The 13,230-nt window shown below is 43.0% G+C and overlaps 1 protein-coding gene across 3 annotated transcripts in view; it reads right to left on the reverse strand.

Moving 5' to 3' along the window:
- Positions 1 to 11,068, reverse strand: part of C1QTNF3 (C1q and TNF related 3) — a 29,676-nt gene extending 18,608 nt beyond the window's left edge. Inside the window, exons 1-3 of one of the 3 annotated variants that reach the window (XM_040262295.1) lie at positions 10,586 to 11,068; positions 2,966 to 3,077; positions 488 to 642 (exon numbers count right to left, since the gene is read on the reverse strand). In XM_040262295.1, the coding sequence (XP_040118229.1) occupies positions 488 to 642; positions 2,966 to 3,077; positions 10,586 to 10,888 (570 nt within the window). In that variant the 5' untranslated portion in view covers positions 10,889 to 11,068. The remainder of the gene's footprint in view (positions 1 to 487; positions 643 to 2,965; positions 3,078 to 10,585) is intronic. The other 2 variants (XM_040262296.1, XM_040262297.1) reach the window with 2 other exon arrangements.
- Positions 11,069 to 13,230: the final 2,162 nt, after the last annotated feature.

Raw genomic sequence — 13,230 nt, forward strand, 5'->3', positions numbered from 1 at the left:
AGAATGTCTTTAGTGATAAAGAAGATGAGAAAATTTAAATAAAAATTAATGGCACAAAAACTGATTTGATAGAAAGCACTATTTGTACATTAATATCTATCTGTGTGACCTAAACATGCAAATGTAACAAAATTTATAAATAAATGGGATAGTCAAATGTCTAATAATATTTCATGCATCTAAAAGTTTATATATTCAAGTTGCCAAAAATCTTTTTATTGCACATATGTTTTCATTTGGAAAATGGAAATTAGCTGATGTTCAGGGTTACTCTGTATTTGGTCTAAAGGGGGTGCTGAACTTCACCCTGCATACATTTCTCTTCTCCCTGATAACATTGGTCTTAGGCAAATATCCCATGGTGAAAAAATTGAGATGAACAAATTGAGACAGGGTTTGTTTACTCAACACTGAGGATGAAAAAACATGCAAGCCTTCTGACTCCTGGACCCTAAGGGTCACCTGGAGACGTGCCAAGATGGTTTACCTGCAGTTCTGGTGGAATCCCCGGGTAGCCCTTCTCTCCTTTGGGGCCATGCTGCCCACGCTCCCCTCGTGGTCCCAGGTCACCTTTGTCTCCTTTCTCACCTTTGGCCCCTTCGTGGCCAGTGGCTCCATTATTGCCATTGTTCCCATGGTTTCCTTAAACAACCAGACATCATCACATGAGAAAGCCTAGTCACTCGTACTCACTGTCTATTTCTATCGAAACATAGTTCCTTTCTTCAAAAATACAGATTCAGTGGCATAAGGGGACCATTTAAAACAAGCCTAAACAGCCATGAGGTCATCATGGAATAGGATCGCTCTTAAATAGAACAATGAAAACAGACTTAGATACTCTTAAGTTTCCAAATTCTAAAGCCTATTTTTCCTATAAAGCAAGGCTTAGAAGAATAGTTGCATAGAAGACTGATTATCAAAGGATCCTTTATAATAGCAAAGATTAGAAACCACCTAAATGTCCATCAATACTGAAAGGGTAAAATTTTTAAATGGTAGGGAATTTCCTGGTGGTCTAGTGGTTAAAACTCTGTGTTTTCACTGCAGGGGGCATGAATGCTATCCCTGGTCAGGGAACTATAATCCTGAAAGCTGCATGGCACAGCCAAAATAATAATAAGAAAGGATTTGCAAACAGAATTGTTTTAAAATGGTATATATATATATCCCAGTAAATAACGTTATATAGTCACAAAAAAATGATGAAGAAAAATATTTAATAGCATATGTTTTAGATAAAAGAGGCTACGAATCAACAGGGTTCACATGATACTACATGTGGGTTATGTATATTACATATACACATATATATGTGTGTATATATATATATATATATATATATACATACATGCTTTATCCAAAGGGGAAAAAGACTATAACAAATTACATAAAAATATTTTACAGTGGTTCATTTTGCCTGGGAAATCCCATGGACAGAGGAGCCTGGCGGGCTACAGTCCATGGGGTCGCAAAGAGTCAGACGCGACTTAGCAACTAAACAATAGTAATCTTTTTTCTAAGTGGATGGAACACAAGTGATTTTTGTATCATCTTATATAACTTTCTGCATTTTTAAAAATTTCTACAATAATATGCACCACTTTTATAACTGAAGGAAAAGTAAAATCATTGATAAAAATTATAACAATAACCTTGAAAGCAAGATTTGGATAATGATTTCAACTCTTTACTCAGTGGGAATTTCTACACCTCTTCCTTTATTTTTACACTTGTTGAACTCCAGGCCCTTCTGCCATCTATTTTGTGTGCCACGTTTGGTCAGGTTTCATAACAAGCTTGCGATTCTTCCATACTGATGAACTTTGACTGTATTTGCAGGTTAATGTGCTGATGACAAAACTATTTCTGATAGGAAACATGTAGTCAAAGCCAGTCCATCCTCTGGCCTCAGAAGAGTGTAGACCGAAGAAGATTTTAGGAGGGTCTGAATGTTCCCTACCCCTAATCACTGCACCTGCTGCCCGTGATGGTCAGTGACATAGGTTCCAAGCTACTAATCATAAAGTCTAACAGAGCAGTTGCTGGTTCTATATTTGGTTTTGTTTGAGAAGCCTCTCAAAAGTATTAAGAAAAATCAAGTCTCATTGTTTTTAACTACTAACATCAATGGGAGTAAGAGAAGAGTTTTGCCAAACCTTGAGAAAAAGTGTACTCCCAGGAACTGACCTGGAGACAACAATCAGACAGGCCCTCAGATTTGGAGGTCGTGGACAGAGGGGACCTGGCTGCCTTCTCCTTGCCTGACCCAGGAGGCTAGCAAGTTCCCCAAATGATCCATCCCTGGGGCCCCACTCAGTAGAGTAGAGATGGCTCAGCGGTGGCTCTAGAGGGACCCAGTGGAGCTTGACAGCACACCCCGTGCCGCCATCTGGTGCTGGAGCCCAAAAACGTTCCCATGAGTCCAAGAGAAGTACAAGGGTCAACTGAGAGACAGCTGAGCATGGAGCGCCTAGAGGCTAGAGGAAGACAAACTCAGCTAGACCTAGAATCAAACAGAAGGATGTGTCATTCAGTGAAAAGGACTGTGAAGATGACTGTAACCCAAACCAGCAATCTCTCCTCCCCACTCTCAATCCCCAGAAGGCTAGATCTAGAGTGCCCTCAGTGGCAGAAACACTGAGACAAATGTTTGAACCTGTTAAGCTCTCGTGATTTCACACTCCACGCTGGTGAAGGGCCTCCTGCCGTGTAGGCTGAGGTCCCAGTATGCCTAATGCCTGTGGGATTCTGCGAGTGGTATGGATAATAAATACTCTATCTTATATACATCTTTCTCATGAACTCAGTAAGCTCAGTTGCCTACCCCACTCTCTTTTGGATTTTCCACGCGCGAGCTCTGGATCATACACAAGCGATCCCAGATCACTGAGGTTCACCCCTGGCTCCTGATTTGGTATGGTCTGCAAGTAGGCCGGAAATAATGCATCTCTCTCATCCTTACCTGGAATGCCAGGGGGACCAGGAGGTCCAGGGGGGCCTTGGTAGCCTCGGAAGCTGTAGTCTCCATGACAACACTTGCTGCAGTCTGGGGGCAGTCCTCCGGTTTGTGGAGACTTAAAAAAAAAAAAAAAAAGACACAAAGAGAAACTTCAAAGAAAGGTACATGTGAGTAATTAGAACTTTTGAATTTCTTCTGGCTTTGGTCCCTAGGTAAGTTTAATTCCAAACAACCCACAACAACATCAGAAAAGAAGGTGTGGGGTGGGTATGTCAATGGCAAAGGAGTCAGGTAATAGCTCAGGTGAGGTGATGATCAGAAGGCAAAGGAAAGAATAGAGTGGGTAGAAAAATAGGCTCCTTGGAAAGTGGGAGTGGGAGCGGAGGATCGGGGCAGTGTTTCTAGAAAGTATGTTCCGGAAGCTATGAGAAAAGAGAAATCTCCTTCAGAAGTAGACTTGGAAACATTCCTTTTCTTTTCCAACTGTCTATAGTCTCAGACATAGCTAGACTGAGTAGATGACCCACAAATGATAAAATTACCAGCATCAAATACAGTAATTAAGACTATGTATATTCATGATACTACTGCATTAAAAGTTCTTAGAAATTCTAAATTGCAATTCTAGTTTTTCCAACAGTCACAGCACACAAAAATTGCCTTAGAAAATTAAAATTCATGACTCCAAAAAGTTATTATTAATTATTTACAACTTGAAACAATTTCACCTTTTTAAACTTCTGCCTTTAACATGCAGGTCTGTTTTATATTCCACTTGAAAATTTAAGCGATTATTGCATTATTTGAATCAGGATAGAAAGTCCATTGAGTCAGTGATGCTATTCAACCATCTTATCCTCTGTCATCCCCTTCGCTTCCTACCTTCAATCTTTCCCAGCATGAGGGTCTTTTCCATGAGTCAGTTATTCGTATCAGATGGCCAAAGTATTGGAGCTTCAGCATCAGTCCTTCCAATGAATATTCAGGGTTGACTTCCTTTAGGATTGACTGGTTGGATCTCCTTGCAGTCCAAGGGACTCTCAAGAGTCTTCTCCAACACCATAGTTCAAAAGAATCAATTCTTTGGTGCTCAGCTTTCTTTATGGTCCACCTCTCACATCCATACATGACTGCTGGAAAAACCACAGCTTTGACTAGATGAACCTTTGTGGGCAAAGTAACGCCTCTGCTCTTTAATATGCTGTCTAGGTTTGCCATAGCTTTTCTTCCAAGGAGCAAGCATCTTTTAATTTCATGGCTGCAGTCACCATCTGCAGTGATTTTGGAACCCCAAACAATAAAGTCTGTCACTATTTCCATTGTTTCCCCATTTCTATTTGCCTTGAAGTGATGGGACTGGATGCCATGATCTTAGTTTTCTGAATGTTGAGTTTTAAGCCAGCTTTTTCACTCCACTCTTTCACTTTCATCAAGAGGCTCTTTAGTTCTTCTTCACTTTCTGCCATAAGGGTGGTGTCATCTGCATATCTGAGGTTATTGATATTTCTCCCAGCAATCTTGATTCTAGCTTGTGCTTCCTCCAGCCTGGCATTTCATATGACGTACTCTGCATATAAGTTAAATGATCAGGGTGACAATATACAGCCTTGAGGTACTCCTTTCCTGATTTGGAACCAGTCTGTTGTTCCATGTCCAGTTCTAACTGTTTCTTCACGACCTGCATACAGATTTATCAGGAAGCAGGTCAGGTGGTCTGGTATTCCCATCTCTTGAAGAATTTTCCAGTTTCTTGTGATCAACACAGTCAAAGGCTTTGGTGTAGTCAATGAAACAGAAGTAGATGTTTTTCTGGAACTCTCTTGCTTTTTCTATGATCCAACAAATGTTGGCAATTTGATCTCTGGTTCCTCTGCCTTTTCTAAATCCAGCTTGAACATCTGAAAGTTCTCGGTTCACGAACTGTTGAAGCCTTGCTTAATGAATATTAAATGTATTTAAATATGACTCTGAGTTCAACTATTACTTATTCAATGATAAATGTCTAAAATTTGGGCTTACTGTCAAGGAGGTAGAGATTTGGTAGAAGTTGAACGGCAGAAGAGTTAGAGTCATTTGTAAAACTTTGAGTCTTCTAAATGGACAACTTTTAATTATAGATAGCATACAAAAAACTTGTGGAAACTTTTCTTGACACCAATTAAAAATCAAAGGTTTTTTTTGAAAATAGCATATTGTTGCTAAGGGATTCATTTTTTAAAAGGAAGGGATAGGATGAGAGAGGAAGGAAGGAAGAGAGAGAAATGAAGAAAAGGAGGGAGGAAGAAGTCATTTAAAATTCAAGTTTTCTCTGTCATTAGAAATCCAAGCAGAACAATGGATCAGTGCTTCACATTGTTGCACCTCTAGACAATTATAGCACAGCAAATTCTACTCAATACTCTGTAATTGCCTATATGGGAAAAGAATCTAAAAAAGAATGGATAGAACATCCCTTGTGGTCCATTGGTTAAGAATCTGCCTGCTAATGCAAGAGACCAGTTTGATCCCTGATCAGGGAAGATTTCATGTGCTGTGGGGCATCTAAGCCTGTGAGCCACAACCACTGAGTCCATGTGTCCTAAAGCTGATGCTCTGCAACAAGAGAAATCACCACAGTGAGAAGCTCAAACACTACAACTAGAGAGTAGTCCCCGCTCACAGCAACTAGCTAAAGCCCGTGCATGGCAATGAAGACCCAGTGGAGCCAAAAATAAAATAAATAAATAAATAAAATTTAAAGAAAGAGTGTATGTGTGCTAAGTTGCTTCAGTTATGGCCTACTCTTTGCAACCCTACGAGCCTTCCAGGCTCCTCTGTCCATTGGATTCTCCAGGCAAGAATACTGGAGTGGGTTGCCATTTCGTCCTCCAGAGGACCTTCCCAACCCAGGGATTGAACCTGAGTCTCCTATGTCTCTTGTACTAGTAGGCAGGTTCTTTTCCATTATCACCACCTGGAAAGCCCCATGTATATGTGTATGCATAACTGATTTACTTTGCTCTACACCTGAAACTAAGACAACATTGCAAATCAACTATACTCTGATAAAACTTATTTTAAAAAACTAAATTTGCATAAACAAAACATAAAACAAGCTAGAATTTTTCCCTGACTCTTATTTCTTTTTTATTTAAACAGGTTCCCATCTAGTTACAATATTAAGAAACAAGCGCCTCATCTGTAGTCCAGCAAAAGCTGCAACAGCTGAGAGCCCAAACTCAAGGTTTCAGGAGCTAGGATTTGGATCAATCTCCTGGTTTAGTCTTCAGCCCCTCAGACCCAACCCTGGACAGGTATGGGAGTCTACGAAAACCTTCTACAAAACTGGTGGAGGAAAAGAAAATTAGCTAAAGCAATTGGTTGGAGACAAGGGATTTCAGACACTTGGAAAGTCAGATACCACAGCACTGCCCCACCTTCTAATCCAAAGATGAAATCTGAGGAGTAAGTATTCTGTAATTTCCTGGTATGATTTTGCTAATATGAAATACAGATTTTTAAGCTCCAAGAAATTCTAAGCTCTGCCAATAATGAATTTAAGGGAAGGAGACGGGTGGGGATAAGGGAAAATCCTGAAGTGGAACCATTTATTTAAAAATAGAATTGAAAAACTGAGACAACCAAGAATGTCAGAAAGAGAACTGGACTGGAACCAGAACTCCCATTACAGGTCTGTGTGACTTTCATGAAGTCATTTTCTCCCAGACATCATTTTTCTTGTCCGCTAAATTAGAGGACAGGGTAAAAATGGTCATGAAATTTCCTTCCAGCTCTATAACACAAACAATGATACTGAAGTCTTTCCCAAAGCCTCAGATGGTGACTTAGAAAGCTTTTATTTTGAAGTTTAGTGTCTGGGCACAGGAAATTAGCAAGAGATGAGGTGCACACCCAAGCACTTTGAGAGCACAGTTGTTTAGTCGCTAAGTTGCGTCTGACTCTTTTACGGCTCCATGGACTGTAGCCCGCCAGGCTCCTCTGTCTGTGGGATTTCCCAGGCAAGAATACTGGAGTGGGTTGCCATTTCTCAAGGGGATCTTCCTGACCCAGGGATTGAATCCGTGTCTCCTGCATCACCTGCATTTCTAGACAGATTCTTTACCACTGAGCCATCAGGGAAGTTGAGAGCACAGAGCTGCCACCAAAACAGGGAGAGATTTCTGGTCACTATGTGGGCCCCATCCTAAGAACCCTCTTGCAACATTTCACAACATGGTCCTCCCTCTGGACTGGTCTTTCAAAAATCAATCAAATGCAACAATGTCTGTGACCCTTAAAACAAGTTGGACAGGATGTGTTAGTTGAGAAGTTTTCTCCCAGGTAAGGGAGATTCACATACTAGGTAGTTCTGCAGGTCACCTTGCTATCGACTCTTTTCCCAAAATTAGGTCAAATTTGAGCACGAAGTTCATGCAAATGTGTGGTATGGGAGGAAGAAGGTCCCTAAGACAAGTTCCATCTATTCTGTAGATGTAGGCCTAGGAGCAGCTACCGAGAATGAAGCTCTACTCTTGGGAAATGACTTCAGGAAAAAGGGTCTACGGCTCCTGTGGAAAGGGAAAAGCGAAGAGAAAGAAAGTGAAGGGAAGTGGAGGAGGGAGAGACAGGCGCCAAGGAAGAGCAGGGAAGGCTGATAAAATGGAAATGCTGAAGAGCTGCAGAGAAGAAAATGCCAGGAAAAGGGAGTGCAGGTCTCCCTGGGAGAGTGGTCCTTCACCTCTACACATCTTGCACAAACTCTATGGCCAGAGTCCTCTTTTTAGAATACAACCCTGACTTCACTGCCCCGCTATGCACAAACAAAACTTCTGCTTGCAAAATAAGGTCTAAGCTTTTTAACCAGTCAACAGAATCCATCAAACGGCACTAAAATCATGGGTGTCTTCCTCCCACAGCCCAGGCACGCCACTGACACCCACTCCTCCAGGCTCTCTCAAGGCTCTTCCCGTCACACAAATTTATCTTTTCTGTGAATAGCCATCCTTTTTGTCTCATCCTTTGAGATCCAACTCAACAGCTACCGCCATTCTGACCCTTTCCTCCCAACAGTCTTTTGTGTGTGAACTTTATCACATGGTATTGAATTATCTGTTAATTTATCCCCATGAGAGCCTTTCAGAACTGTTCAGCAATAGAAGCTTGAGTGTATTTATCCCCATCCTAAAATGTGACTCACAGGAGAAGCATGGGGAAAACATTGGTGAAGGAAAAAAAAAAAAAAGATTGGTAAAGGAGTGAATGAGGATTAAGAGAAGAGGCAGGAAGTGGGGAGAGTGAGGAAAGAAGGAAGCATACAGAAAAATCCTAAGTTCAACATGGGGCTCCATATCCATGGGCAGAGAATTGTACTAAAACTTCTAGAGTATCAGTGGCTAAATCTCCACAGTAACTCCTGTTGGGGGCTGATTTGCAAATACTGCAGGAATCCAAGGGAGTTTAAAAGCACTCCCCTTCAAAAGAAAAAAAAGGAAACTCCAAAGTGGCTTCTTACCCACCTCATCTGATTTTAATATGCTAGATGCCTAGGGCCACTAGCAGGCAGCATGGAACAGAAAAGTAATTTGAATTTCAGTGGCCTGCTGGGTGCCAAGAAATAATGACCCATGACAGCCCACATCTGCCTTCTGCTGCCTCTGGGGGCTCACACCGCCATGGCCAACAAGGATCCAGCAGAGAGCCCATTTACTGAAGTGGAAAGTCCAAATCAAGGCTCAGACAAAAGCACAGACATCTTCACCACTGATAAACACAAATCAGTATTAATCACTCTTCAGCCAAAAGACTGTCAGATGAAAGGACAATCTCTAAAAGTGGCTTTCAAAAAGCAGGACTGGGGATTTCCCTGGTGGTCCAGTGGTTAGGGCTTCTCACTTCCACTGCAGGGGACACGGATTCGTCCCTGGTTGGGAAACTAAGATCTCACTTGCCACACAGCGTGGCCAAAATAAATAAATAAACAAACAACAGGACTGTGTATAGAGTTTATCTTTTCTCCCGCTGCTCCACAAATTCAACCAAGCCCCACAGAACGGTTTGAACAACTATATCTGTGGTCAAGTTAGAAGTCCAGGTTTGTCTCAGATTCACAGCTGCTTCTGCCTGTGATCTTGGTGTGATCATTCTGCCGGTCTCAACCCACATGTTCAGTTTGTGGTTGGAAAGGTTGAGATTTCAACTGCATGGACGTTTTCAGGGCCTATCCATTGCATGTGTGTGTGCATGCTCAATTGCTTTGCACGCTCGGTTACTTCAGTCATGTCCCACTCTGTGACCCCGTGGACCGTAGCCCACCAGACTCTTCTGTCCATGGGATTCTCCTGGCCAGAAAACTGGAGTGGGTTGCCGTTCCCTTCTCCAGGGGATCTTCCCAACCCAGGAATCGAACTGGGGTCTCACACATTTCAGGCAGGTTCTTTACCAGCTGAGCTACCAGAAGCAGTTAATTTTTATAGTAAAATTTACCTGTTCAAAAATCATATAATTCACCCTTCACCAGAAGGTGACCAATCAGACTGGGAGACTCCCATTTTTCAAATTTTTCACGCGATAATACCCTATATAAGCAATGTAACCCAGAGCTCAGGGCTCCTCCCTATAGCTGCTGCGTCGGTATCGGTGGGAGCCCCAGCTCGAGCTTGGTAATAAAAACTCTCTTGCTTTTGCATGGGAAAAAAAAAAAATCATATAATTCAGAGTAACTCTCCTTGCCCCCTCATCTGATTTCATCATGCTGATTCCTGGAAGGCAAATCAAAATCTGCTTCTTCCTTATGTTGTACACCTGAGACTAATATCATGTTATATATACCTCAATTAAATTTTTTAAATTAAAAAATGTTAGACATTTAAAAACCTATTTCTTCCTGTTCATAATGTTTTCAATGAAATTGAGTTTCGTCAATTTGCTATTCACTACACTAAAACATTAACTCACTCCCACACCACCCTGAAAGAGTTAAAGATGCCTCCTTAGATGCTGAGCTTATACTCAGCATTTTACACAAATCCTCTGATTATTAGGCACTCGATCATACAATAGCATGAGGTCTGCATTTTAAATACAGATATATGTTTTTGTTTTAACTCTTTGGTCCTTTTCAAAACAAATTGAAAGTAGAGACTTAGTAACCTAGAGTGCTATTAAATCAAATAATCAAGCCTGGCATGAAATGTCATAGTAAACTTGCAAATCAAATGAAAAACTCAAAGGGCAGCTTCTGTCTGCCAGGAAGAATTAAGAAAATCCAACTTATGATCTGTAAATGATTATCTCCAGCAACCTGTCTATCGGCAAAGGTCAGCTCTCCTCCTCCTTTCCACACCAGCAGAGCAAGAAACAAAATCACAGCAGCGCAGGGCTGATGCTCCACTCCCCTTTCTGATGGGGCGTCTGTGGCTTCTCTTTATCTCAGTATATCAGTGCTACCTCTGCTGAGTGTCTAACGCACACTGCCAGCGCCCCTAGCATCCCACAGCAAGCCAGAGAGAGAGACCCTCAAGCAGTTCAGCCAGCTTCTGGAAAGCACTGCTCCCGGGAATCACAGCTGAAAAAAAAAAAAAAAAAGCAAAGACAACAGAACTCATGAAGCTTTGACAGTAACCCTTAAAAGAGAATTCCGAGTACCTGGCCCCAGAATGGGGTGATCTGGGCTAGGTCATCTACCTCGGGGGGCGGTAGCTCATCCGGCCTCAGGGATTTTAGGTCTGTAGAAGTGTTATTATCCACAGTCCCAGCTCTAGGATGGCTCCGCTCTCTCACTTTCTCCCTTCTGGAGCCGCTACGGCCAGTCTGCTGATGGCTTTGCACTATTCGCGCCACCACTTTATTAGCTCTTCCGCTCACCTCCATGTATTCATCTTGACACAGGCAAAAAGGGAGGAAAAGCAAAGCCAGAAGGTGCCAATAGACGAGCTGCCTCCCCAGCATGGTTCTCAACAGAGCCACAGAGCTTCCCGGGGAAGACGGCTGGGGCTCTGGGCGCCGTGGTCTCCTCGGGCAAGCGCCAGGGGCTGGAGATCAGAGCTGCCTCTGGCCGGGCGGTTTTTATAGTTCAGTGTGTAATAAATAAGGCAGCAGGCAAGCCAGAGGGAGAGCGGTCCTCCTCCGCGGGCAGAAGGGGCCCCATTCATCACTTTCCCACACCACAGGCAAAACGATTTGTGTGCACAGCTCCCAGTTGGTGGGGTTCATAAATGTCACACCTTGGCACGTTTTTTTGTGAAAGTGTGAAGGGAACATACACAACCAGCTGGAAACAGGCAGCATGTGTCCAGCGGTTTGCTTTTGCGATTAGACATGGAAAGGCTGCGCTTTTGCGGTCTAAGATGCCTTTTGGAAAAAACTCCTCCCGGGCTTGCCAGGAAATTCGGACTTAACTGCATCAGTTCCGTCTGAAATGGCAGTGGGAACGTGTTCAGGGCCATCGAGAGAGCTATGTGCTCTCATTATACAGTTCATATTTCCCCCACTTAAAGGAACTCATTTGCCGTTCTGGCTCCTGCAGCAGAAGGCAGTTGGGTGACTCCAGAACGCTGAGCTGGATTCAGGTTCAGAGTCTCTGGGTTTAGCAAAAGCATCTCCCCATCCTAGGTTTCATTTCCTTTTCCCTGGAGTTTTCAAAAGCCAGAGTTAGATCAAAGTGGATGAAGTCGCTTCTGGCCAGATAAATATCCGACATCCTGCTTCATATTAAAAGAAAATTGTCTCTGGCTCCTCTTCCTTCTGACACATTCTTGATTAAAATGAAAGAAATGCAAAGATTCCAACCAAACACCCTCTTCCAAGTAGATCAGGCTGGAGAAGACTGTCATTGCCTTTAGGATGCTTGCCACATTTTAATGAATTCAGCCAAAGAGAGGGTGGACTTTCCTAACTCTTTTTTTCTCTCTTGGCCTGCTGGGTCTTCCTTGCGGTGAGCTGGCTTCTTGGGTTGTGGCACAGCTTAGTTGCCGTGCATCGTGTGGGATCTTAGTTGCCCAACCAGCAATTGAACTCATGTCCTCTTCATTGTAGATTCTTAACCATTGGACCACCAGGGAAGTCTCACTAAGCTCTTTGTGATAATAAAGAGAACTCACATAGTTTAGCCGTTAAAAACTGCCTCTATTTCCATATCATTTTATTTAATAGTGCTCATTCACTCAAGTAACACAAAGTCACTGTCCTCCCCCATGAGAAGAGACCCTGGGCATTAAAGGCAGTGAGTGGCCAGTATGTGTGATGTTAAGAGGACAAGGGGAGCACTGTAGGAAGCCACAGCAGGGGAAGCCAGGCCTGAGGATGAGGTGACAGCCCCTGGAAAGAGGGGGGAAGCTGCTCACAGCTGTCCTCCTCACTCAGCGAAAGGGGCCTGGGAACCAAAAGCCATCTCTCGCTGCAGGACACCTCATTCCTGCCTCCGCCAGAACAGCGGCTTCTAGAGCCCACACTTGGGCATAGAAAGGATTCAGTGTGGAGGATGGAGCGAGAGAGGGAATCAGTTAAATAAAAGTTCTCTGGTTCACAAACACAGGGGTCTTGGGAGTAATGCTTCTTCCAAGCAGACAGCTCCCCCCTCAGTCAGTTCAGTCACTCAGTCCTGTCCGACTGTTTGTGACCCCATGGACTGCAGCACGCCAGGCTTCCCTGTCCATCACCAACTCCTGGAGCTTGCTTAAACTCATGTCCATCAAGTAGGTGATGTCCTTCAACCATCTCACCCTCTGTCATCACCTTCTCCTCCTGCCTTCAGTCTTTCCCAGCATCAGGGTCTTTTCCAGTGAGTCAGTTCTTCACATCAGGCGGCCAAATTATTGGAGCTTCAGCTTCAGCATCAGTCCTTCCAATGAATATTCAGGACTGATTTCCTTCAGGATTGACTGGTATGATCTTACAGTCCAAGGGACTCTCAAGAGTCTTCCCCAACACCACAGTTCAAAAGCATCAATTCTTCAGCGCTCAGCTTTCTTTAGAGTCCAACTCTCACATCCATACCTGACTACTGGAAAAACCATAGCTTTGACTAGATGGACCTTTGTCAGAAAGATAATGTTTCTGCTTTTTAATATGCTGTCTAGGTTGGTCATAGCTTTTCTTCCAAGGAGCAAGCGTCTTTTAATTTCATGGCTGCAGTCACCATCTGCAGTGATTTTGGAGCCCAAGAAAATAAAGTCTGTCACTGTTTCCATTGTTTCCCAATCTGTTTGCCATGAAATGATGGGACCAGATGCTTGGATGTTGAGTTTTAAGCCAACTTTTTCACTCTCCTCTTTCACTTGCATCAAGAGGCT

The sequence above is a fragment of the Oryx dammah genome, unplaced genomic scaffold (assembly GCF_014754425.2).
Source record: "Oryx dammah isolate SB20612 unplaced genomic scaffold, SCBI_Odam_1.1 HiC_scaffold_20, whole genome shotgun sequence".
In the NCBI taxonomy this organism is placed as follows: Eukaryota; Metazoa; Chordata; class Mammalia; order Artiodactyla; family Bovidae; genus Oryx; species Oryx dammah.